This window comes from Hippocampus zosterae, chromosome 8 (assembly GCF_025434085.1).
Source record: "Hippocampus zosterae strain Florida chromosome 8, ASM2543408v3, whole genome shotgun sequence".
NCBI lineage: Eukaryota > Metazoa > Chordata > Actinopteri > Syngnathiformes > Syngnathidae > Hippocampus > Hippocampus zosterae.
The window spans coordinates 25527757-25553098 of NC_067458.1; the positions used below are offsets into that span (position 1 = coordinate 25527757).

Genomic DNA, 25342 nt, shown 5'->3' on the forward strand with positions numbered 1-25342 from the left:
AATACCGTTGAGATGAACTCGCACCGTTCTGGTTAATATCGTATCGCACCGCAGTGAGTCGACGTTTTAAATCAAGACAAAGCAACAATCCGGCTGAAAAAGGCTTTTTGCCCTTCATCATCGTCCTCTGGCGCTCTGTGTGGGCTTCACGTTTCCGTGACGTTACATTTCGACCGCAGGGACGAAAAGCCGAAATCTGCCCCGGCGTTTGTATCATTTGAACCGATCCGGTAAAGAACTGCTGTTCATAAACACGTTGGGCGTCTCCCCCTGATGGAAGCTCTTCCATCTGTGACCCAGAATGAGATCAACGTTCCCGCTTTTCTTTCCAGGTCTTCGTTTCCATGCGATGCATCCTCAATCACCTTCCGGCCAGCACTCCACATCCCCCCCCCCCACCCTCGCATTCAAATGCTCCGGTTGCTACGGCAACCCGTACGGCAGCATATCATTCTGTTTTCCCGGTCCAGCTGGTGGACTTTTCTTGGTTTTGCCGTTTTCCTCGACTCGCACGGGTGGAGGAGGGCCTTCTGCGCCACCGTGGGGGGGAACGCAACCGACTCCCGGCAAATTGAAGCGCTACAAACAAAAATTGGAAATGAAGTCACTCCGCCAAGGCAACAAATAGTTTCCAAGCCTTGCGTTCAACCTTTTCTTCCAAGAGCAGGAAATACACAAAAGGTTGACCTGCGTAGCCTCGGGGGGGGGGGGGGTCCTGTCATCGAACCGTCCTAATGATACTATCTCAACATTGTTGTTCAGGTATAGAGGAGCAAAGACGGACCAGGCTTGCACGGTCTCACAGGCGGGAGCTCAACTGGGACTCCGGCTCATGGATATGAAGTCCCAGTTCCGGTCCAGATCGGCCGCGGCTGATGATTGGCTGATGATTGGCTCCGCATTGGCGCCGACCGTCAGCCAGAAGCGGCGGTCTCGTCATTTCGAAGGTATGTTCCGGGCACAGCCCCCCGTGATCGTTTGCAATCGAATTTCCAACGCAGTTATTTCATACTGATCGAGTCTTGATTGGCTGGAGGCGGCGCCTGCGCCGCTTGCTCGCTCACCCCGCCGATGCTGCGCCGGTGCGGCGGCGGAGCAAAAGAAAAAGGCCAAGGAGCCGCCGGCGCCAAGTGAAGCCAAAATCGGAATTGGCAGCAAGGCGAGGCCAACCACTCGGGGGGTGTTGAGGGGGGGGTGGGGGGGGGGACTAAGCTCACTTCACTTTATGACGGGAAAAGGGTTCCTCAGCACGCTTGTTTTCTTGGCTTTGTTATTGTGTGCGCCTGCGCACACCAGTCGCTCAATTTGCATCTATGGCGGAGTGAGAGAGAGAGAGAGAGAGAGAGTGAGACGGACAGAGGGAGTTCAACACTCGGCGGGGCGTCGTCATTCATACCGGAGTTATTTCAGCCCCCCCCAGCCCCCCGGACACTTCCGACTCGGCGCATTTGGGATGAATGTTATCTTTGTTTGTTTGTTTTTTCACGGAGTAATATGATATCCTTTATTTGTCCCACATTGGGGACATTTACAGTCTCGCTCTTCTTGGACCCCCTGCGGAGATTTTTCATCAGCGCGGGAGCGGCGAGATAAAGACCCAAGGCGAAAATGGTAAGATCTTGCTTCCATCACGCCAAGTGTGCGCGGCCGCTGCGGTGATTGTTTTTTGCATCCTAGTTGAAGCGCGCGCGGCAAGATCTTGCGGACACGCGTCCGTCCGCTTGGGGATGCGTGGAGGGTTGTTACTCGATCCTCGGGGCGATTTTGCGATTTCTCAAATCTATCGCAGTGTCCTTCGTGCTCCCTTCCGGGGAGAGAAAATAATCGTTCACTTGCGGGTGCAGATCAGTTTGTTTTTTTTTTGCTAATGCTAATACATGCTAATACATTTCAAATGGTTTTGGTGATCTGGCGTGTTTTCGATTTCAATTGGACGGGCGCGCACGCCACCGGTGTTACGCAATACAGCCGATTTCCGTTTTTTGTGGAGTTGAGCCCAACAAGACAGCGACGCTATCTTGGCCTCACGCAAAAGAACATTTCCGATCAAATCCCGATCTCTGAAGTCAAAACGTGTTTAGTGGTCCAAATGTTTGCCATCGAACGTAAAGAAAAATGGCCGTCACGCTGGCTGAATTCAAACAATTCCGTGGCGTCGTCTTCCCGTCGTAAATGTAACAACAGCTTAATATTGAGAAGACGGCTTGAAATCGCGATATGAGATTACGGCCGGTGAGGCCGAGCGAGCTTTCCCCCCCCCCCCTTCGCAAGCGCATCCCCCCCTCTGTGAAGACAAAGACACATCTTCATCATCGCATGCCCTCCTTCCCCTTTTCCTTCGAGCTGTCCAATCTCCAGCAATGCCGGCGAGTGATCATCCCCCCCGCCCCCCATCGATTTCACGCCGGTCGTCTTTCAACGCCGTGAATGTGACGAGACAGAATCTGCGCGCTCGCTCGGCCGGATCGACTTGCTGAATACGTTTTGGCGATGGTGACGCGGGCCTGCTCCGGCTAGTCGCGCTTCCGATAAAGCAAAAGTGCCAAATTTTGAAGACATCCTTGAGAAGCGCAGGTCAAACTTTTTCGTCACTCAAATGAAAAAGATCTGATTTGAAGGAAGTTTGGGGGGGGGTGCGGGGGGGGACAAAAAGAAGCGGGAAATTGGGTCCATCAAGCCTGGTCCAAATAGAGACTCAGCTGTTGCCCTTGACAACAGGGGCAGGGGGGGCTCATGGAGGGGTGGGGGGGGGGGGTTGTTGTTTCTGGCCGGGCTATTGGGGAGTAGGACAGCCAAGGTCTCCTTGGAGGACAAAGAAGTTTTTTTGCTCAACATTTTCACGCGTTATCGTCTTCTTTGCGCATTTGTTGTTGTGTTCAGAAGCCGAGGTGAGCTGCGTTCCTCCTCCTGCTCCTCCTGCTCCTGCTCCTGTTCGACTCTTCGGCCATTCAAGCGTGTGAAAAGGAAACCGGGCACAAAGCAACAAAATGTTCAGCGCTGGCCTCAGTCCGCTCGTCTGCGCCGTCTTTCTGCTGCAGCTGCCGGTAAGCGGGGAAGGTCCTCCTTTGGCGTCACCTCCACCCGAAACATGATGCTGTTCCGGTATTTGTTGGCGTCCGTTTGCAGGACCACTCCGAATTGAAAAAGAAAACTCTTTTCGTGCTAACGAAAGCACGAGGAAAGGTGCGCGAGAATTGCAGTGGAAATAATTAGTGCTCATGGTCTGTCTTTATGGGCCCCCGTACCCCCCCCGTTAACCTCTGGGCTCAACGTGTTGCATTGTTATGAGGAACCCGATGGGATTTTCTGTCCGCACACGGAGATTGTTTGCGCTGGCCGCAAGCCACGCCAAATAATTAAACCGGACTTAAAGTGAATTTACCCGCACAGGGTCGACGAGTCCCGTCAATGAAAAATGATCGGTTGCCGTATCAGGCTATCGAGAAGATTTATAGACATCCGGAAAATACCGTTTAGCAATCTTAAGCCGTGTGGCTACAAGGAGCTCGTCGAGAAATAAAACGAATCCAGTCGCCGATATCGACGGCACTTCGTGATCGGTTGTCCGACTGAACATGTCTTCCAAATTGTCCACGTCCCAGAGGCTGTTTTCGGACCGCCCCCCCCCCCCCTCCCGCGGAGACGCGGAACGCTTTGTCCCAGCGTAAAGCCGCGGCGTGGCTCAGCTGTTACTCGGCTCATAGGAGGAAAGAATCGTGGGTTTGCGGAGGCCCCGGCTGTGACCCCCCCCTCGTCCCAAATTGCGCTGAGGCCGAACGGGATAATCCCCATTGTCTCCAACGCGCGGGCCAACGTGACGTGCACGCCTTCAGATATTTCCAGGGATGGCAATGGCTAGTGATGAAGACAGCCGAAAGGGGCGTGGCCTGGATGGGGCGACCAATCAAAACAAGTAAGACATCAAATGCGTCCAATCAGAGGGCTGTTTACAATCGGAAGATGGAATATGGAAAGACTGATCGGGAGAGCTCGTGAAAACTCGACGATAAGGTACCTGACCCCCCCCCCTAAAATTTTCTCAACGGATTTAGACGATTCACAAAAATGATCAATTTAAGAAATAAAACGGCGGATATCCGCGAAAAAATTACCATCCCTGCATTTCTTTCCTTGTTTTTTTTTCGCGAGCAAAGCGCCTTCCTTTGGGTGCAGCTTCATGATCGCGTCAGCCGCCCGCCGTGCAATCGAGTCAAAGCGCCAGCCGCAACTCGGTTTGACTCCAGTTGAAGCATTGTGGCCTTTTTTTTTCCTGTCCCAAACATGACGGCGACTCTCTTCGTCTCGTCACCGCCGCTCCGTTTTGCAGGTTTCATGCCAGCAAGTCCCGTCCAACTGCGTCATCAAGAGGGACCAGGAGAAATGCTCCGAGATGATGGCCTTGGACCAGAGCGGCGAGGATTCCCAATTCGGTAAGTGCGGGCAAACGTTTCCACTCAAAACGGTCGCCGGTCCACGCTCGACTCGACCGGACAAAGCAGAAAGGGGCAGGGTCGCGCGCCGAGCGGAACACCGGGATGGCCGAAAACCTGGCCAAGTCTTTAAGAACCCGATCGCTTTTGTTTGAACCGGCGACGACGCGGCGGGGTTCCGATATCGGTGAACGCATTCGGGGAAAGTGACCCCGCGGGCACATTGAGCTTGCGTTGTGTCTCGAGGGTGTCCGTGGATGTGGGACAACCTGACGTGTTGGCGCCCGGCCAGGGTCGGCGATGTGGTCCTGGTCAACTGTCCTGAACTCTTCTCGCAGTTCATGAGCGAAGACGACGACGGTGAGTGAGTTCCACGGACTTTGAACGACAGCCGGGATTTTCATCGTTTAAAAAAAATGGATGTTCATTGAAAATGAGCGATTGGGAGGATGCGTCGACCTTACAGCGGTTGAACCGGGGGGTGATTTGGTTTGTATTTCCAGAGGTGGGCAAGGTCAGTCGCAACTGCACCGAGTTTGGCTGGTCAGAGACGTTTCCTCACTACATTGACGCTTGCTTCTATGAAGAAGGCAACAACACTCATCCGGTTGGTACAGAAACACCCGCGTAAATGCCACGCGAGCGTGACGGCGTTGCGGCGGGAGAGAATTGACCATTTCCAGATTGGTGATTTTGTAATTTATTAGCCAGGGTGCAGCCACCGTTGGACAGGTAGGTGGACTCTGGCCATTTTGTAGCATTGTGCTAATCTGAGAGAACTAAAGAAATACCCAGAGAAAAGCCAAATGAGGAATTTCTGCCACGCGACACATTTTTGTCAGAATTTCATGAGCCTTCCCCATTTTCCATGTTTTTTTTTTCCTCCTTTGCTCCTTTTCCAAAGCAGGACATGTACTACGCGTCGGTGAAGGCCCTCTACACGGTCGGCTACAGTACATCTTTGGTGACGCTCACCACAGCCATGATCATCTTGTGCAGGTTCAGGTGAGCGAAGACGTGCCGCGACTCCAGATTTCACGTCTGGCTGGACAAAAAAAAAATAACAAGGAGTCGATGAGCAAGATCCTTTTGTTACTTTGCTTTTATGGAACGCCGTCTCGTTCCGCCATTTTGTTTGCGTGCCATTTGCTACTTAGAGTGCTCACGAGAAGTGATATGTTTGGATATTTGGCTTTGGGGTGAAATTGATGGGGGAGAAGTGATCTCGTAAGATGAACGGATGAACACTGTTACTGTTGAGCCGTGAAAAGAAAAAAAAAACGTTTCATTTGAAACCTCCGAATGTGAAAATCTTTTGCTAAGATTTGCTCAAGATGGCGCCCGCCACAAAAGTGTCTGCCTTTCCAGCAGCTCCTCTACTTTGGTTCTTCTCCTTTCTTCCTTTGGTAACGTTGCCACTCGCTATCCATCGTGAATTTCTCCACTGTGAGACGAATAAAGGTTTTCTTCTTCTTATTCCATCGCCGCTCGAAAATCTAGCCATTGGTTGAGCTTTATGCTAGCGCTAGCTAGCGACCGATGCTTGCGACCCTGTTCCGATCGCTCCGTCGATACGGAATCAACAAGCGCCCGGCTCCCAACCTAATTGCCTTCGGTCTTCAGGAAGCGGCTTCGGCGCGGACGTCCTCTAAAGCCCCCCCCCCCCCCCCACACACCCCCTCGCGGCATCTGCTTTGCGCCTACAGGAAGCTACGCTGCACCAGGAACTTCATCCACATGAACCTGTTTGTGTCGTTCATCTTGCGAGCTATTTCCGTCTTCATCAAAGACGGCGTGCTGTACGCCGAGGAGGACAGCGAGCACTGCTTCGTCCGGACCGTGAGTGGCGGGTCGTCCAAAGCCCCCCCTTGCCCCCCCCCCCCCACTAATCTCTTTGCAATTTCTCCCAAAGTTGGAATGCCGGGCGGTGGTGGTATTCTTCCATTACTGCGTCCTCTCCAACTATTTGTGGCTGTTCATCGAGGGCCTTTATCTCTTCACGTTATTGGTGGAGACCTTCTTCCCCGAGAAGCGATACTTCTACTGGTACATCGTCATCGGCTGGGGTGAGGCCCCCCCGCCGGACTCGGAGATGCCGGGTTGTCGTTGGCATTCTTATGACGGAATGAACCTCCGCCGTAGGAACGCCGACCTTGTGCGTCACCGTCTGGGCGGCGCTGAGGCTGCGTTTTGATGACATCGGGTAGGAGGGGCGGGGGTGGGGGCGGATCCTTGAGCCCCCCCGCGCTTGGAGGTTGATTTTCAATCGTCCCCGCCGTCGTCTTGTCTTTTCAGGTGTTGGGACACCAACGACGACGCCGCCATCTGGTGGGTGATCAAGGGGCCCGTGCTGGCTTCCATTATGGTGCGCTTTCCGACTTCAAACTCGATTTGCTCATTTGTCACCATCATCATCATGTCATTTATATTTTTCTTTTTATTTTTTTTTAAGATCAACTTTGTCCTGTTTATCGGCATCATCGTCATCCTGGTCCAGAAACTGCAGTCGCCGGATATCGGAGGAAATGAATCCAGCATTTACCTGTAAGTCACGTTTGTCTTCCTCAGCTCAGCGCTTGAAAACGAGCGGCGCAAGTAAAGCAAGCGCCCCCCCCCAATTTTCTCCAAATATGCCATCTGGAGAATCTTTTTTGCCGTCTGGCAGGAGGTTGGCGCGCTCCACTCTGCTGCTCATTCCTCTCTTTGGGATCCACTACACCGTGTTCGCCTTCTCTCCCGAGAACGTTAGCAAGAGGGAGCGTCTGGTATTCGAGCTCGGCTTGGGATCCTTTCAGGTAACTGGGCCAGGAGCCTTTTTCCTCAGGGGGGGGGGGGTTACTTTGCAATTTCGTGAAAATCTCATCATTTGGACGTGTGCGTTCTTTCAGGGCTTCGTGGTGGCCGTCCTCTACTGCTTCCTGAACGGAGAGGTAAATCTCGCTCCGACTTTGTTCAATAAATCTCTAATTCACTAGAAATAAACAAAAAGTGAAGAATTCTGCCAGCGAGCCACATGGCCAAGTGCGACAAACGAGCGTATCCCCTTCAAGGTGCAATCGGAGATCAAGAGGAAATGGCGCAGCTGGACGGTGAACAGGTACTTTGCTGCGGACATGAAGCAGCGGCACCCTTCGCTCGCCAGCAGCGGAGCCAACGGGGGCACGCAGCTGTCCATCCTCAGCAAGAGCAGCTCGCAGATACGCATGTCCGGTCCGCAGGCCGAGACCCCCGTCACCTGAGCCGCCGCGCGGCCCCCGACGACCCTTTGGTCAGTCCATCCATCCATCCATCCATCCATTTTCTACCGCTTATCCGGGGCCGGGTCGCGGGGGCAACAGCTTTAGCAGGGAAGCCCAGACTTCCCTCTCCCTAGCTACTTCTTCCAGCTCTCCCCGGGGGATCCCGAGGCGTTCCCAGGCCAGCTGGGTGACATAGTCTCTCCAGCGTGTCCTGGGTCTTCCTCGGGGTCTCCTCCCGGTGGGACATGCCCGGAACACCTCACCGGGGAGGCGTTCAGGAGGCATCCGAATCACATGCCCAAGCCACCTCATCTGGCTCCTCTCGATGTGGAGGAGAAGCGGCTCGACTCTGAGCCCCTCCCGGATGACCGAGCTCCTCACCTTATCTCTAAGGGAGAGCCCGGACACCCTGCGGAGAAAACTCATTTCGGCCGCTTGTATCCGGGATCTCGTTCTTTGGGTCACGACCCATAGCATCTATGGTCACGAGCCTTTGGTCAGTCCCCGCCCCCAAATTGCGACCCCCCCCATCCCTCCCGACCAAAGCTTCAAGCGACATCGGCCGAGGATTTTTTTTCAGTCTGTCCCGTGGGCCAAAGAGCTCCGAGGAATGGACGGCGGCCGGCTTATTTCGCCTTTTCTCTCTTTTGTTGGTGCACCTCTGAGACGCGTCTACTTGGGACGACGGCGCTGGGGTGCCGCGAGAAAATGTGGCGCTTCAAAGGCAAATTTCGTCAAATTGTCAAAGGCCCTTTTGTGGAGAGAAAACGATTTCAACGCTAATACTGGCGATGGCGCGTCTCGGAGGACGAGCGGTCCCAAGCTTTTGCCTTCGACTTGGAGTCCACAAGTTTTTTTTTGTTTTTTTTATGGACCCGCGGCCGTCTGAAATTGTGATTTGGGGGTCCCGACACATGAAATCACAATCCCCTCGGTGAAGATCTCAGCTTCTTAAGATTTCAAGAGGCAAAACAAGTCAAGAGGGGATCCCTGGCAGCAGGCCAAAAAGCTCCCCCGTCCCCATTCCGTACATTTTTTTTTTTTCTCATTTTGTGGGTCTCATTTTGTGGGTCGGAGCGTCGGGCTCGACACCAGCGAGAGGTACTTATGAGTGGCCACTCGTTAAAAAAAAAGAAAAAATGTTCATGCATGAAAATTCAAGACTTTTTCACTCATGCGAAAATGCAGGCTCTTAACATTGAGGGGGTGTGTGGGGGGGGGGCTCTGTTTGGGCGTGCATTGGAAAAAAAAGCAATTTTTAAGCTGATCCTCGACCACTGATGGAACGTTTAAATCGACCTTTATTCTTGTGAAAGGCTCTTGGCAGTTTTGGCAAACTGTTTTTTTTTTTTTAACCTTATCAGCCTGCTTTTTTTGCTAAAAAGCAGAACGTTCAACCGATTTTTGGAAAAAAGAGACATGCTCAATTATACTGCCGTGCGTGTGGAGAACAGCTTCTTTTTTTTTTTTTCCTCCGCGCCAGTTTGCACATTTTTGGTGTGTTTGATCTCGGCGTTATGTTGCGACCGGAGAAGAACAGAAAAAGCAGAGCGGTCGGCCATTTTGGAAGGACTATGGTTTTGGAACTCGAGGGCGACGATCACTGACAATCGTTGACGTGACGCAATTCTCTGTTCGTGGCCGCAGGCATGCGATAAAAAAAAAGAGACAAATAATCATCAAAAAAATTTTTTTTTGCTTTTAAGGTCTAAATTAGGCAGTAAACATGATATGTGGCAGTGTGACATGCAAATAGTTGTATCGTGTCAACGGATTTGTTCCAAGTAGAGTTCGAGTCGCCGTCTTGTGCAAAAAATTTTTTTTTTTTTTTTTGGTTGGACAAATACTTTGGAAGACTTTGCTAAAAATTGCAAAAGCTTCCTGGAGTGCTTTTGCATTTGCTCACAATGTGATCAACGCGTTTGTTTTTCACGCAAACCGGGAATCCGCAAATGTTGAATTCATATTGGAGCATTTTGTAAAACTACTGCAATACTTTTTTTTTTTTTTTTTTTACCCAACGTGCTTCGCAAGAAAATGGTGAGGGGAAAAAAAAAGTTTTTTTTTTCAGGTATTTTCCTTATCGCCGATGAAACGATTCATTGTACCGTATTTGTGAGTTGTCATTGCTTGTTGGTGTCAGTCAATGGATCAACGCCCATACAATCATTTTTAAAACTTTTTTTTGGGGGGCGGGGGTCACGTAGCTTTGTCGCTCCATGTTGACAGGACAGCTGGTCACACTGGTCAACAGCAAATTTCAATCAAAGATGTCTGCATGTGTCCTGAATTGCATTTTTGATGCTGATTTTGAAAAAAAAAAAACTTTTTTTTGCTGGTTTTAAGTTGTAAAAGTTTGCGCAATATGGATTTTCCCATGTGTTGTCATTTATAGCCGTGACGTTCCCGAAAAACAATTGCACCGGTTGCTCAACTTAACCTGACGTTCATAAATATTACAAAATACATGAAAATGTCATGTGGAAAAGTTCACTTTTGCTCAATTGGTTTATTTAGCGACACATCCAGTCGCGACAGGATGTACCAAAAATGACCTTTCGTCATTGCGTTGCTCAAGCACCTCGGTGGCCTTTCAAGAGTCAAATCTGAGGTGCGCCTCGTCCAACATTCCAAATGTTGTACTTTTTTTTTTTTTAATAATAAAAATAAATGGGCGGCCCGGTAGTCCAGTGGTTAGCACGTCGGCTTCACAGTGCAGAGGTGCCAGGTTCGATTCCAGCTCTGGCCTCCCTGTGTGGAGTTTGCATGTTCTCCCCGGGCCTGCGTGGGTTTTCTCCGGGTGCTCCGGTTTCCTCCCACATTCCAAAAAATATGCATGGCAGGCTGATTGAACACTCTAAATTGTCTCAGGGTGTGAGTGTGAGCGTGGATGGTTGTTCGTCTCTGTGTGCCCTGTGATTGGCTGGCAACCGATTCAGGGTGTCCCCCGCCTACTGCCCGAAGTCGGCTGGGATGGGCTTCAGCACCTCCCGCGACCCTAGTGAGGATCAAGCGGTTAGGAAGATGAATGAATGAATGAATGAATGAATAAAAATAAATGGAGCAGTAATCATCCATTTTCCCACTTTCCACTTAACTCCTTTCATTCTGTTAATGAGCAACCGATTGAATGTTGAACTTTGATGAGAATAACGCTGCCTATTTGGTTTTGCGCTATTGATCTCTGCCAATGATTACCGAGAAAGCAAAACAAAGCAAAAAAAAAAAAAAAAAAAAAAAGCTTCTCATTGCAAAATGGCGCAAATCGCAGAGTCGATATTGTGCAATACACCAACCCCCCCCCCCCCCACCCCCACCCGGCACAACACACACACACTTTTTTTTTTTTTTTAACTGTGTAATCCGCAGCCGAAACGTCGTACGTATACCGATGTCGCACGGGCTCCGTTTTTAGTTGCGAGCGGCGGCGCTTGTGAGAGAAGAGGACAAAATGAAGATAGCGCAAAGCTGCGTCCTCTTATTGTGGATGCATACTTTGGTGACCTTGGTCGAATGTCAAGGTAAGACCAAAGCGCCGCACAAACGATATCGGGATATCTTTTGTCGCCGTCGACCGAGAAATTAAATAATTCTTGTACTTTTTGGACTTGCAGAGTGCACACTTGAAGATTTTCTGAACGGTCGCCTGTACGATTCCAATTTTGACACCACCGGTTTGGAGGCCAAGTACCTCGACGGGCAGCAAGTGCGAGTGCGCTGCAATGTTGGCTACGGCGGATTTTTCCGACTCATCTGTACCGATGGACGGTGGCAGTCTCGTGGAACCAGATGTCAACGTAAGAGACGCTTTTTTATGCATTTACCGTATCGCCCGGGAGGCTATTGTGCCGGTTTTTGGTTTTTCCTCATGAAGGGAAAAACACAAACTGCTTTGAGTCGCTTTTGCAGCATTGCGCTCCAAGATGGATGATAAGATCTGAAAAAAAAAAAAATTTGGGGAGGGGGGGGGTTAAGAATCCTATCCAAGATGCTGAACCTTTGTTTTCGTCCGTCCCCCCCCCCCCCCCCCCCCCCCCCCTCCTGGCACATTGAAGCAAAGCCGTGCGGTCACCCGGGCGATTCCTCCAATGCAAATTTTCATTTGGAGCAAGGCGTCGATTTCGTCTTTGGCTCCCAAGTCCAGTACACTTGCCACGAAGGGTACGCCCATCGCCAAGTTCTCCATCACCCCCCCCAAAAAAAAAAATCCAGTCGATTCCAAAATCACTTTTTCCCCCTTTGCACCGTTCTCGTTTTTAGTTACGTCATGGTGAGTCGCTTCAACTTCCGCCGTTGCATGGCGGACGGCGGCTGGAGCGGCACCGTTCCGGTGTGCGAAGGTACGAGCTAACTGCTAACTGTTAACCGCTAACTGCTAACCGCTAACCGCTAACTGTTTTTTTTTTTTTCAGCCATTCTGTGCCCCTTCGTCAACGTGGACGACAACGTGGAAGTCATCGGGGACATAGAGGAAGCCAACTACGGTAACGTGGTTCGATTTGGTTGCAAGAACAACAACGAAATCCTCGTGGGTTCATCTGAGATGTCCTGTAATGAAAACCGAGAGTGGAGCAGCCGTCCTCCCAAATGCCAAGGTAACGGTTTTGTGCGATCGGGATGTGACCCCCCCCCCCCCCCCTTTTTTTGGGATCAAAAACGATTTGGACGATTATTCATCCACCGGTTTGCTTTTCTCCCATTTGTCGCTAGCGATCAAATGCACCGCGCCGCTGATCCAAAACGGTTTCGTGCCCGGAAAGGTCCAAGAGTACAAAGAACACGACATATTGTCCTATCAGTGTAACCCGCGTTACCAGTACGCCGAAGCCAGACCTTCGGCCTGCACGAAAGTCGGATTGCGAGCCGAGTGGAGCCCCCGTCCCGCTTGCGAATGTAAGGAGTTCTCATCTCGGCTCACGCTCGACACTTTTTGCACGTGAGCTCATTCCAAAATCGATTGTCCGATCGGCTCCGTTGCAGTGATCCAATGCAAAGTGTCGCTGCCGCCCATCGATGGAACCAGCTACAAACCCGCTCACACGTCCTTGTTTTCACCCGGCGACACGCTCAACGTCACCTGTGGAGCCCGACACTGGATTTCAACCACGCGGCAGATCTGGGCGCTCTCGACGTGCAAAAACGACGGGAAATGGAGCATTCGACCGATATGTCAGGGTATCAACATTCCAGGCCGCCCCCCCAAAATCGCTTTCCCGCCTCGAGCCTTGCGATGCTCATGATGTGATTGTCTCGCTTAAACGAATATCTCCAACGTGTGCTCCGCAGAGGTGACCTGCAGTAACCGAAGGCACCCCAACGTATGGCAATGGGACATCGGTTGGGGACGGATAGTAACATTGGGTACTTCCGTCGACTTTACCTGTCGGTCAGGCTACAAGAGAACAAACGGCTCCCGGAAGGTCACGTGCACCCGAGACGGCTGGATACCAAATCCGCCCTGCCAAGGTAAGGTGCAAGTGCGCCGTTAACAGTTAGCAGTTAGCAGTTAACAGTTAGCAGTTAACAGTTAGCAGTTAGCAGTCAACAGTTAACAGTTAGCGGTTAACAGTTAGCAGTTAACAGTTAGCAGTTAACAGTTAGCGGTTAACAGTTAGCAGTCAGCAGTTAACAGTTAGCAGTTAGCAGTCAGCAGTTAGCAGTTAGCAGTTAACAGTTAGCAGTTAGCGGTTAACAGTTAGCAGTTAGCAGTCAACAGTTAACAGTTAGCGGTTAACAGTTAGCAGTTAACAGTTAGCGGTTAACAGTTAGCAGTTAGCAGTTAGCAGTTAACAGTTAGCGGTTAACAGTTAGCAGTTAGCGGTCAACAGTTAGCAGTTAGCGGTTAACAGTTAGCAGTTAACAGTTAACAGTTAGCAGTTAACAGTTAGCGGTTAGCAGTTAGCAGTTAACAGTTAGCGGTTAACAGTTAGCAGTTAGCGGTTAACAGTTAGCAGTCAGCAGTCAGCAGTTGGCGGTTAGCAGTCAGCAGTCAGCAGTTGGCGGTTAGCAGTTAACAGCAGTCAGCAGTTAGCAGTTAGCAGTTAACAGCAGTTAGCAGTTAACAGTTAGCGGTTAGCAGTTAGCGGTTAAGAGCTAACAGTTAGCAGTCCTCGACCGCTTCCTAGCACTCGGGTCCGCCTGCCTTTTGCCTGCAAGTCACCGTGACAATCCCGCCGCCTCTTTTTTTAACTGACTAGTCCCGCCTCTCGTTATTTTGACATTTGATATTCATGGTTGTCAGAGGAGTGGTAGAACCAACCGATGTCATCGGGCAATAACGAAGCGCATCTCCTGTTTTTTTTCTTCCCCAGAAATAACATGTGACACCAGGGATATCCCGAGCGCAAACATCGCCGACGGCGGCAAGCAAATATATAATAACTACGAAACGGCCTATTTCACGTGCAAAGGTTCTCAAGACTGGTTTAGTCTAACTTGCTCTGAAAACGGCTGGCAGGGAAACGTCTATTGCCCAGGTAAGAAAGAAGACTAGAAATGTATTCATTTTTTTTCCATCCACGACGACATGTTAAAGCATACTGTAGGGGTCCAAGTGGAGAGCCTGGAGGGACGCCGTCCTGCAGGTTTTCCAAGTTTCTCAGCAACTGGTTCGACTCATTTCAGGACACCAATGCAAACAACTTGACCTCAGCAACGCAGACATTATCCGCAACAAAAAGAACTATTACAACGAAGGCGAACGCGTCCGATACGCCTGCGCAAATGATGCCGATCGGCAATTCACCGTCACCTGCGAGCTGGCCGGCTGGACCGGAATTCAGAACTGCTCGGGTAAAATCACGCTGGATGAAAAATGCGCTAGGTCCGCCGTGCCATTTTGATTGGGATGGGGATTCTTGGTTTCATACCACAGTGTGCCTCCAACCTGACGTCCTCCATGGCTTCGCCGTCGGTCCGGTACATGACGCGCTCTACTACACGTGCGACGAAGGCTATAAACTTGCCACGAAAGGGTGGTGGGGCGAAGCCAAATGCATTGATGGTCTTTGGTTTGGACTGGAACAATGTGTGGGTAAGCGTGGACACCGCTCAGTGTGACGCGCATCAGATCCTACACCGATTTTAATTCACTGTTTGCATGTCCCCACAATGCAATCTTTTTTGTGGTGTGTGTGTTTCTTGCCGTCTTCTTCAACCTTCCATTTAAATGTGTTTCTAATGCAGAAACAAACAAGTGCGGGGAGATACCCGTGATCGCCAATGCCAAAATCAAACACCAGAGGGATAGAAACGGAAATGCTGACAGCGTCCAGATTATTTGCAAGGATGGATACCAGAATCGTATTGATCGCTTATTGTGTGTGGGAGGAAAATGGCATTCCAATGGATTACCCTTTAACTCCATCTGCACTCGTGAGTTAACATGCCGGTACTCACACACATTATTTATACACACATATACAAATGTTTTTTTTTTCTCCAATGTCATGATGGTTTTCTTTGTCTCCATCATACAACCTGCAGTTGTTGCCGGGACCTGCGATCCGCCTCCGAAAATTGAGAACGCGGTCATTCTGACTGCATTTCAGAGGGAATACTTGTCTGACGCTAAAGTAACATTCAAGTGCCGGGAGAACTACATGATGGAAGGCAAAGACACAATCACGTGTCAAAACGGACGATGGGACATTGTGGACAACGACATGAAGTGTATACGTAAGTGAAAGATTGGTATGAAAGCAAGGTGGTGGGGGGGGGGGCAGGAGGGGGGGGTCATCTGTAACTCATTGGTATGCTTTTTTAAAATAATTTGTCATTAAGACTTGCACGTACCGCTATTTTCTCCTAAATAGAAATTTGGGAATATTTTGCTAAATTGCATCATGCCGATAAGATAAAATAAGATAAGATGAGATAAGATGAGATAAGATAAGATATCCTTTATGTGTCCCACACTGGGGAAATTTACAGCCTCCAGCAGCAAGAATGTAGGTAGAAAGAAGACGATGATGACACATGAGCTCCTTCACCAATGTGATGGCGGTGATGGGCCGCGGCGGGGGGGGGGGGGGGGGCGGGAGGGGGGGGGGTCATCTGTAACTCATTGGTATGCTTTTTTAAAATAATTTGTCATTAAGACTTGCACGTACCGCTCTTTTCTCCTAAATAGAAATTTGGGAATATTTTGCTAAATTGCATCATGCCGATAAGATAAAATAAGATAAGATAAGATGAGATAAGATAAGATTAAGATAAGATATCCTTTATGTGTCCCACACTGGGGAAATTTACAGCCTCCAGCAGCAAGAATGTAGGTAGAAAGAAGACGATGATGACACATGAGATCCTTCACCAATGTGATGGGGGTGAAGGGCCGCGGCGGGGGGGGGGGGTTACACATTTTTACGCACTCGTTTGAACTTCTCAAGGGAATCGGCAGCCACTTTTCAACCCCCGCACCGCTCGAACGTGACATGATCCGTCTGGTATTTTTAGCCTACTGCTCCAAGCCCAAAGATGCGCGAGTCACGATGACCTTCACTGACAACAAAGAGAAATACGTCAACGATGACGTCATAGAGTATCGCTGCATCCATGCGGGTGGAAAAAGCGGGGGCTCCGCCACCTGCGTCAATGGCAAGTGGAGTCAACCAATTCGATGTGAAGGTAAGGAGAGAAAGCGCAAGTCACTCCACCGCATGAACGTTTCGTTTTGGGAGCCATTTTGAGACATTTGAACTCACTCGGCTCCCAAAGACGTTTTTAAACGTCATTTCAGACTTGGTCTACAATTGGCTGCTACTCAATGAGTTCATTGTTGCTCCAATGCTTATTTGATTTTTTTTTTTTTTTTTTTTTTTTTACTATTCCATGGCATTCTTTCAAAGAGCATTCTATTTGATTCAGTTTGAGTCGCCACACGCAAGACTATCGAGTATCAAGTTGGGCACCGCTAACATGAATGCAACTAAAATACATTGTGCTGTTTTCATACAACTTTGATCATAATTCACCACTGCCACCTGCTGGGGACTAAACAGAACTGAATCATTAACGAAGGCGTCGAATTCACCATCCTCATGGAACTGTTTACTACAGTTTGTCGGGTTTTTTTGGGGGGGGAGTTCTGAATGTGGAGATGATGCGCGGCCGCTGCAAAGTGCAAGAGTTGGAATTCCGTGAGATGAAGGGCTGTTGGTCACCCCACAAAACTTAACCTTCACACCTTTAACAGGGAACTGATGACATGAAGTCGACAAATGCAAACGATATAGAATTGCTCTCTTAACTGACATTCGCGCGTTTCAAAAAGGATTTTTTAATTTTTTCTGTTATGTGGCCCTCCAACGAAAAAGTTTCGGCAGCCCCTGCTTTACATGCCCTCCGATTTAGAATAGCATTCTCAACACGGAATCTTTCCTTCGCAGCTTCCACTTAGCAGAGGAGATGCTGACCGGCCGAAGGAAATCTCACACCAAAATATGGATGCAAGGGAAAAAAAAAATTTTTTTTCTTTTTTTTTTTTTTTGTGGTGGAAGGGTGGAATGTAGCAAATGGGAGGAAAACACGGAGGCGTCTATAGTTTCTACACGTAATTGGAGTAATTCACTGACAATCTGGATGCCTTCAATAATAAAATGTTAGAAACGGATGTTGAAGTATTGCTGTCATTTTTTTCCCAGTTGATGTTTCCAGCTAAATTCTGTCTGGTGGATTTCATTCCGTGCTGTCGTCGGTCCCGTTTTAAAGAGCCGCTTTCCGCTCGCCGTTCGATAGTTCAAAACCTGAACCCCAAATGCTTTGTATTCTAATACGGAGGTGTCCGTTAGTTAAAACGGGTGAAGGTTGGGAGGGTGCGGCGTAGAGCTTTTCGCTATAGTCGAAGATACTAATACATGATTAAAAGAATAACGATACTTCCATTTTGGAGGCAAAAATATTTTTTTTGCTACTTTACTTCCATTTTGGAGGCAAAAAAATATATTATTTTTTTCCCACTTTGTGCTCAATGGCTGATTCAGGAAGACATCTGAAAAATGGTCACCTTATGGCATCTTTTTTTGGTGGGGGTTCTGAACGCGGAGATGGGATTTGACTGCTGTTAAGTGCAGAGCCGGATCTACTCGGTGAGATACAAGGGCTGTCGGCCACCCCAAAAACATCTCCACTTAACACCTTCAAGTCAAGTCGAGTCAAGAGTATTTATAGAGCACTTAACACCTTGAACCTTGAACAGAACTCGACAATCCAAACAATATGTGACTGACTGCTTCCCTGACTGTTTCAAAACAACAAACAACAAATTTTAAAGCGGCCCTTTCGTCCTTCCATTTTTTTTTTTTTTTTTCCTGTAGGCGGCCCTCAAACGAAAAAGTTTGGACACCCCCTTGCCCCACAAACTTTGTCCTATCCACGTTGTACGGCATATGAGCTGGTGTTTACGTACAGGTTGCCCTTCGACAGAACGGACTCGTAGCTTGGAGAGATTTAAATCAACTACAAAGTTAGTACTGGAAGTAGGATCGGGTCTCGTGTCAATAAACACTTTGATCAGTTTTTTTTTTTCCGGAATTGGCTTCGTACACGAGTACTTTGCACTCTCGTATCCTCGCGCCAAGGTTACGGCTGTGGCGACTGGACCGCAAGTGAATCAATCATCAAGATCAATGAAAACGCTTTTGCGTGCCTTGATTCTCGACGCGGCTTTTTCGTGGCAGAATTGTTTCTAAAAATCCAAACAAGGTGCTGTTTGTTCGTCGAGTGGAAGATATATGTGAAGATGCCTTTGTTTCCATTAGGGCCCGTTTGTGGTTCGTGTTTTTGCTTTTTTTCTTGAGATGAAAGCCGGCCTCTCGGTGCGAGTTTGGCGCCGGGGGGGGGGGGGGGGGGGGGTCGGGATATCGATTAGGGTTGCGCCAGAGTTGGCGGAGTGAAAATGTCAGAGTTGCTCAAGCAAGCGAGCAATCACGCCGGGGGGGGTGCAGGGTGTGCAGAGTGCACCAACGCATCGTGGTTGGTTCTTCCATTTTGGGCAATCCCACTGCGAAGGACCCCCCTCCTAGAGGACTGCAGCTGAGGACAAACGCGGCAGATTTTCCACATTTGTCAAAAGCTTTGGGCCGCCCCCCCCCCCCAGCTCGGATTGTCATCGCGCAGCTGCAAGGCAAGCCATGATGCGACTGCATCTCTTACTTTTGGTTCTAGAACTTTGGGGGAATGTGAGAGTGTCCTTGTCTGAAAATGGTAAGGTAGATTTTTTTTTTTTACTTTGTCGGCATCTTCCAATTTAGGGAAGTTAACTGTTTTGGAGGCTTGGAAAGTGGAGCTAGTGCAAAATCTTGCTATACTTTGTGCATGCGTACCTAATTTGCGGCCGGCGAGTGGAATGTTTGTGATCGCTAAAAGGATGCAAAGAGAGTTAGGCGGAGTTGCTCGCGTTGACAAGTTGAGCCGCCAGTTCTTGTGGCCGCGTGTCTGCTTTAACCCCCGTGTTGCTGTTTGTTAGCATGTGCGACGCTCCCGGACGTTCCGCACGGCCATTTGGCGGAGGCCCCAAAGACTAAGTATCAAGAAGAAGACGTGATACGTTTCACGTGTGAAGTGGGTTACATTTCAAGGCTCCCCATCAGATATAAATGTACAAGTGACGGCTGGGTGGCAGTCAATCAAAGACATTGCTTCTGTGAGTCCAAAGTCATTTTTAAAAAAATTTGATTTATTTTTTTTTTGTCTTCCTCTTACTTGCCCACCGGTTGCAACAAAAACAACAACAACAACAACAAAATTGCAAGTGCAGCATTTGGTTGCTGACCACAATTTTCAAATGAGTCAAGTTGCTTCAAAGAAACTAACCAACACAATGCACAATAGGGTGTACCAACAGGGGGGGGGAGAGGGGGGAGGGAAAATCATTCAATTCAATAACTGATCCCAACAGGTCAAAAATCAAATGTTTGATGTTTGGCAAACTCATTCATTCATTCATTCATCTTCCGAGCCGCTTGATCCTCACTAGGGTCGCGGGGGGTGCTGGAGCCTATCCCAGCTGTCTTCGGGCAGTAGGCGGGGGACACCCTGAACCGGTTGCCAGCCAATCGCAGGGCACACAGAGACGAACAACCATCCACGCTCACACTCACACCTAGGGACAATTTAGAGTGTTCAATCAGCCTGCCACGCATGTTTTTGGAATGTGGGAGGAAACCGGAGCACCCGGAGAAAACCCACGCAGGCCCGGGGAGAACATGCAAACTCCACACAGGGAGGCCGGAGCTGGAATCGAACCCGGTACCTCTGCACTGTGAAGCCGACGTGCTAACCACTGGACTACCGGGCCGCCCTGTTTGGCAAACTGTTTTATTTTTATTTTATTTATTTGCAGTGAAGCCGTGTCCACTTCCCGAAAACACTCCAAATGGCTATTATCAGTTTGTCCACGGTGACGACTTTGTTTTCGGGGCAAAGATCAAATACTCTTGCAATGCGGGGTAGGTGCATGTACCAAGACCAATTCATAAAAGCACACGTATTGAAGATTTTGTAGCCATGATGATGTTCTATTTGTATCATGATCATCATCATTATTATTATTATTATCGTTGTAATAGTTAACGCTCGCCTCTTCTCTCAACTCCTTGTAGCTATCAAATGGTGAGTAAAATTGACACCAGGACATGCTTGCTGGAAAAATGGACCAACCACGTCCCAATTTGTGAACGTAAGTTTTCATAACAAGCAATTTGTGATCAGCTGTATGTGCGCTCGTTATCGCCGACAATAAGTACATGACTCGAGAAAGCATCCGTTCGAGCAAAATCAACATCGATTTGATTTAATGGAATCCTCTTCAAGAAAAATAGGAGCTGCTGGAAAGGCAGCCACTCTCGCGTCGCCATTTTGAAGTCAAAAATAACAAAAATAACAACAAGACAACACATAGGACACAGACAGTCGTGCAATCTTCACCACTTTTCTGCATACACTTTGTTGTCTGAAGCAGTTCTAGATGAAAGAGGAGAGGATCAAAGTGTCCTTTCACCAGTGGATCAGAGACATCATGCTGAAAAATGTGCACACGTCTGCTACAAGCAAAGTTTTGAAAGCAAACACGAAGCTGTAGCGTCCATTGACGAAAAGAGATTAGTTCACTTCTCCTGTCCAACATAATCCGCTTCAAACTCCAAGCCGCGACTCCCAGCTCCAAATCCGCATCGGCACTCCGCGCCAACGCTCCTTTCTTCTCATCGTCGGATCCTCAAGACCTCCATCCATCCAGCCGCAGACCGTTCAACAGCACCGATCTCTCCGCGGACTGTTGTTCTACTTCTTCCTTTCATAACTTTGCTGCTGTGAATCTGGAATTTCTCCATTGCGAGACTAATAAAGGTTTTCTTAATCTTAATCTTAATCTTATCAAAAGGTAAATTGATTCCCAACTCCGGGCAAATGCGTGAGGTTCAAAGCCAAACAATAGAGGAGCGAGAAGTGATCTCTGTGGCACTCCACAGATGACATTACAATAGTCACGGGTCTTACAGGGACATCACAAATGTGTATGTTTTAACGGTAGTTCGTGGTAACTATTTCCAAAACTATGACCGCCAGCTACGATGTGTAATACAGTCACTTAGTTCATGAGCTAGGTGGCAGCAGCGATTAGCTTCACGCGGTTTGTTGTCACGAAGGCCTTTTCACTATTTTGTGGGAAAAATCTGGTCGTGGATGGAGCATATCTTGTCCGCCCCTTTGGCTGAGCTGGCTAACTTGTTTTTGTCTTTGTAGCCATGAGATGTGACCCACCGCCTGCACAGGGGGGGATCACAATCACAGGTTTACCAGAAAACGAAGAGGGCATCCTTCCCGATCACTTCCTCAAGTTCAGCTGCGACCTTCCCGGGAAACAACTGAGTGGCAGCTCACTGCTAATATGCGGTCAAGATGGCGTTTGGGATCAGCCATTCCCATCTTGTGAAGGTAGCCGTCGCACGCTAACGGCAACGACGCCAACAACAACATCAAATATTGCTAACTTTTGACCCCCCCCAAACCCCCACCCGCCCCAACAGACATTTCCTGTAAAGTCGAAGATCTACACCTTCATCTCACTGCAGACGGGCTGCCACCGGGGAATCGAACCATACGAACGGGACACAAATTAAGGTTTCGCTGCGGTGATGGATACGCTTTGGATGGAGCTGAAGAAATTGAATGCTTGCCCACCGGGCAGTGGAACAAACCTTTCCCGACTTGCACTGGTATGCTCCGTTTCTCCCCGTTCAAGTGAGGAAATACCTCCCGAACCTTCAACAACATTTTGTGAAGCTTCGTCAACTTCCGGTTTGTTTTCATTCGCAAAGCGTCATCTAATATTAGACGTCTTCGTGTGATGGATGAGATCGATAATAGAACAACAAGCACTCACAAAAGACGCAGTTGCCAAAGGAAAAATTAGCTCCCAATTATCCACGTCGTCATCATTAGCATGTAGCGTCCTAGCGCCTTATTGTTGCTCCAGAAATGCGGTTCAGTGTACCGAACAACCAACTGCAACCTCGTTGGTTAAAAGCAAAACCGCGTGGCCGATTCGCTAGCCTTAAGTCTGATTTGTGAGTTTTCTTCTCCTGAAAATAGAACCGTGCCAAGTGTCGGGGATACATGCTAGCGTACGCTTGAGCAGCAGTTTCCGAGGCACACAAGCAAGAGAAGGACAAAAGTTGACGTTTCATTGCCGCCTGCGTGGTCAGATGCTTCAAGGGAAAGCGGAGGTGAAATGTCTTCCGAACGGGCAGTGGAGCGATCCCTTCCCAACGTGCGGAGGTAATGTTTTATACACGGCGTTGCCTTTTAGCTTAGCTGCGCGTGTGACAGAAAATGTCTCTCCTGGTCTCGAATGGCTCAATTTACTCATTAGCGGTGATCATCTTAAATAGTCACCAAGGCCAATGGTCTAATTTTAAAGTGAAGTCAGACTTTCTGAAGCTATTGTAAATAAAGATGCTGCAGTAGTGATGGGCTAAGTGAAGCTTCATGAACCAATGAGACATTATCTCTCACATATCTGGTTATTACACGATGGTTTGCTCTTGAAGGACCCCTGCTGGACGTTGAGCAGTTGGTATTTGAGACGAAAGCTTGTCATGTCGCTTCGTTCCAAATTCCTCCAGATGTTTGACTCAACTCATCTTAATACTCTCTGAGAATGACAAAATTGAAACGAGACGACATTTTCCACGGCCACTTTTACTCGATGCATGCTTTGAAGCGGGCGGCCCGGTAGTCCAGTGGTTAGCACGTCTGCTTCACAGTGCAGAGGTACCGGGTTCGATTCCAGCTCCGGCCTCCATGTGTGGAGTTTGCATGTTCTCCCCGGGCCTGCGTGGGTTTTCTCCGGGTGCTCCGGTTTCCTCCCACATTCCAAAAACATGCATGGTAGGCTGATTGGACGCTCTAAATTGTCCCTAGGTGTGAATGTGAGCGTGGATGGTTGTTCGTCTCTGTGTGCCCTGCGATTGGCTGGCAACTGATCCAGGGTGTCCCCCGCCTACTGCCCGAAGATGGCTGGGATAGGCTCCCGCGACCCCCGCGACCCTAGTGAGGATTAAGCGGTCCAGAAAATGGATGGATGGATGGATGGATGGATGCTTTGAAGCTTTGGGCCATTTTGCCCAGTCATGGCAGCAGCATCATTGACCCGTCTCTGTTTGTCCCCCGTTCTTCTAGCTCCTTCGGAATGTGAGCGTCCACCTCACCTTCCCGGTGGCGACACCGAATCCTCCACCAAATTCAGTTACAAACATAATGACAGAGTTAAGTACATTTGCCAGAATTACTTCGTCATGGACGGGCACCCCTACATGACCTGCAACAATGGCCAATGGGTGGGACAGATGAAATGCCTCAGTAAGTCTCAAATGGGTGATTTTGCCGACGCTCTAAATCCAAAGCCAAATGCTAAAATGACCGGTCCTTAAAAACTGGCTGTGAAGTTTCAAACACAGCACCCGGATGATGAATGTGAACGCTCCGTTTCTTGCAGAGCCCTGCACCGTGGATAGAGAGCTCATGAGGACCCACAAAATTGCATTCCGATACGTCCGCGACGATAAGTTGTACTCTGCCCATGATGACGTCATCGAGTTCAGGTGCGCCTCGGGAACGAGACATGACGGCGTTCTGAATATGCGACAGAAGTGCACCGACGGAGAAATGGAACTGCCCACCTGCCAGTAGCTGATTTTGCGGGGGTCGGGACAGGTGAATGTCCCAAACTGGAGTCGGTCATCGGCCAACTGTCGTTAGTATGTCGCTGCATTGTCTGCTTGTTTTCAATTAAAAAAAACATCTGTGCCTCTTGCTTCTACAAGCTGAATTGTTGTCGCGCTCGCATACATAACAAGTGGAAGGCCCCGGACACATTATATTTGCAGCCGCGTTTATCCAATGCATTGGCGTTGATACGATCTTCTCGAGGGTTTTTTTTTTTCTGGTCCATTCATCCACAAGAACATTGCTGCCAGTCAATCGCAGGGCACACAGAGACAAAAAAACGACCGTGTATAGTAAGGCATTTTTGGACGGAATTTCTAGCTTAAAAAAATGACCATGTATAGAAGGTGTTTTTGGACGAAATTTTTAGCCGAAAAAAACGACATAGTATAGTAAGGCTTTTTTAGCATGAAAAAAACGACCATGTATCGTAAGGCGTTTTTAGACGAAAAAAAAACGACCATGTATAGTAAGGCGTTTTTAGACGAAAAAAACCCGACCATGTATAGTAAGGCGTTTTTAGACGAAAAAAAAACGACCATGTATAGTAAGGCGTTTTTAGACGAAAAAAAAAACGACCATGTATAGTAAGGCTTTTTTAGACGAAAATAACGACCATGTATACTAAGGCGTTTTTAGCCCGAAAAAAATGACATAGTATAGTCAGGCGTTTTTGGACGAAAATAACGACATAGTATAGTAAGGCGTTTTTAGCCCGAAAAAACCGACATAGTATAGTAAGGCGTTGTTAGACAAAAATAACGACCATGTATAGTAAGGCTTTTTTAGACAAAAATAACGACCATGCATAGTAAGGCTTTTTTAGACGAAAATAACGACCATGTATAGTAAGGCTTTTTTAGATGAAAAAAAACGACCATGTATAGTAAGGCGTTTTTAGCATGAAAAAAACGACCATGTATAGTAAGGTGTTTTTAGACGAAAAAAACGACCATGTATAGTGAGGCGTTTTTAGACGAAAAAAAACCCGACCATGTATAGTAAGGCCTTTTTGGACGAAAAAAACGACCATGTATAGTAAGGAATTTTTAGCATGAAAAAAACGACCATGTATAGTAAGGCTTTTTTAGACGAAAATAACAACCATGTATAGTAAGGCTTTTTTAGACGAAAATAACGACCATGTATAGTAAGGCGCTTTTAGCCCGAAAAAAACGACATAGTATAGTAAGGCTTTTTTAGACAAAAATAACGACCATGTATAGTAAGGCTTTTTTAGACAAAAATAACGACCATGTATAGTAAGGCTTTTTTAGACGAAAATAACAACCATGTATAGTAAGGCGTTTTTAGACGAAAAAAAACGACCATGTATAGTAAGGCGTTTTTAGCCCGAAAAAAACAACCATGTATAGTAAGGCTTTTTTAGACGAAAATAACGACCATGTATAGTAAGGCGCTTTTAGCCCGAAAAAAACGACATAG

At 48.4% G+C, this 25342-nt stretch overlaps 2 protein-coding genes across 3 annotated transcripts; both read left to right on the plus strand.

Moving 5' to 3' along the window:
* Nucleotides 1–1399: 1399 nt before the first annotated feature.
* LOC127605803 (pituitary adenylate cyclase-activating polypeptide type I receptor-like) lies at nt 1400–7706 on the plus strand. 2 transcript variants are annotated; one of them, XM_052073594.1, is made up of 14 exons: nt 1400–1611; nt 2881–3044; nt 4328–4430; nt 4677–4790; nt 4934–5037; nt 5335–5435; nt 6137–6269; nt 6343–6496; nt 6573–6633; nt 6726–6795; nt 6883–6974; nt 7096–7225; nt 7319–7360; nt 7481–7706. In XM_052073594.1, the coding sequence occupies exons 2-14, from the start codon at nt 2988–2990 to the stop codon at nt 7667–7669; spliced, it is 1350 nt and encodes a 449-aa protein (XP_051929554.1). In that variant the 5' UTR covers nt 1400–1611; nt 2881–2987; the 3' UTR covers nt 7670–7706. The 2 variants fall into 2 exon arrangements, with proteins under 2 accessions (XP_051929554.1, XP_051929555.1); XM_052073595.1 differs by having other exon boundaries at nt 5338–5435.
* A 3399-nt stretch (nt 7707–11105) lies between these two features.
* Nucleotides 11106–23979, plus strand: LOC127605774 (complement factor H-like). Its single transcript, XM_052073541.1, has 21 exons — nt 11106–11190; nt 11284–11466; nt 11725–11830; nt 11930–12009; nt 12082–12264; nt 12380–12562; nt 12650–12844; nt 12956–13135; nt 13981–14145; nt 14294–14456; nt 14539–14702; nt 14855–15043; nt 15155–15346; nt 16127–16297; nt 20013–20118; nt 20272–20348; nt 21413–21604; nt 21697–21885; nt 22262–22447; nt 23351–23530; nt 23667–23979. Exons 1-21 carry the CDS (start codon nt 11121–11123, stop codon nt 23858–23860), a joined length of 3348 nt encoding a protein of 1115 aa, XP_051929501.1. The 5' UTR covers nt 11106–11120; the 3' UTR covers nt 23861–23979.
* The last annotated feature ends 1363 nt before the right edge of the window (nt 23980–25342 follow it).

Bases quoted from the DNA above. Each gene is read 5' to 3' on its own strand.
- LOC127605803 (XM_052073594.1), top strand. From the start codon at position 2,988: ATGTTCAGCGCTGGCCTCAGTCCGCTCGTCTGCGCCGTCTTTCTGCTG. The intron at 4,791-4,933 runs GTGAGTGAGTTC...TTGTATTTCCAG, and splicing joins CATGAGCGAAGACGACGACG to AGGTGGGCAAGGTCAGTCGC. The intron at 7,361-7,480 runs GTAAATCTCGCT...ATCCCCTTCAAG, and splicing joins ACTGCTTCCTGAACGGAGAG to GTGCAATCGGAGATCAAGAG.
- LOC127605774 (XM_052073541.1), top strand. From the start codon at position 11,121: ATGAAGATAGCGCAAAGCTGCGTCCTCTTATTGTGGATGCATACTTTG. The intron at 20,119-20,271 runs GTAGGTGCATGT...AACTCCTTGTAG, and splicing joins AAATACTCTTGCAATGCGGG to CTATCAAATGGTGAGTAAAA. The intron at 22,448-23,350 runs GTAATGTTTTAT...CCGTTCTTCTAG, and splicing joins TCCCTTCCCAACGTGCGGAG to CTCCTTCGGAATGTGAGCGT.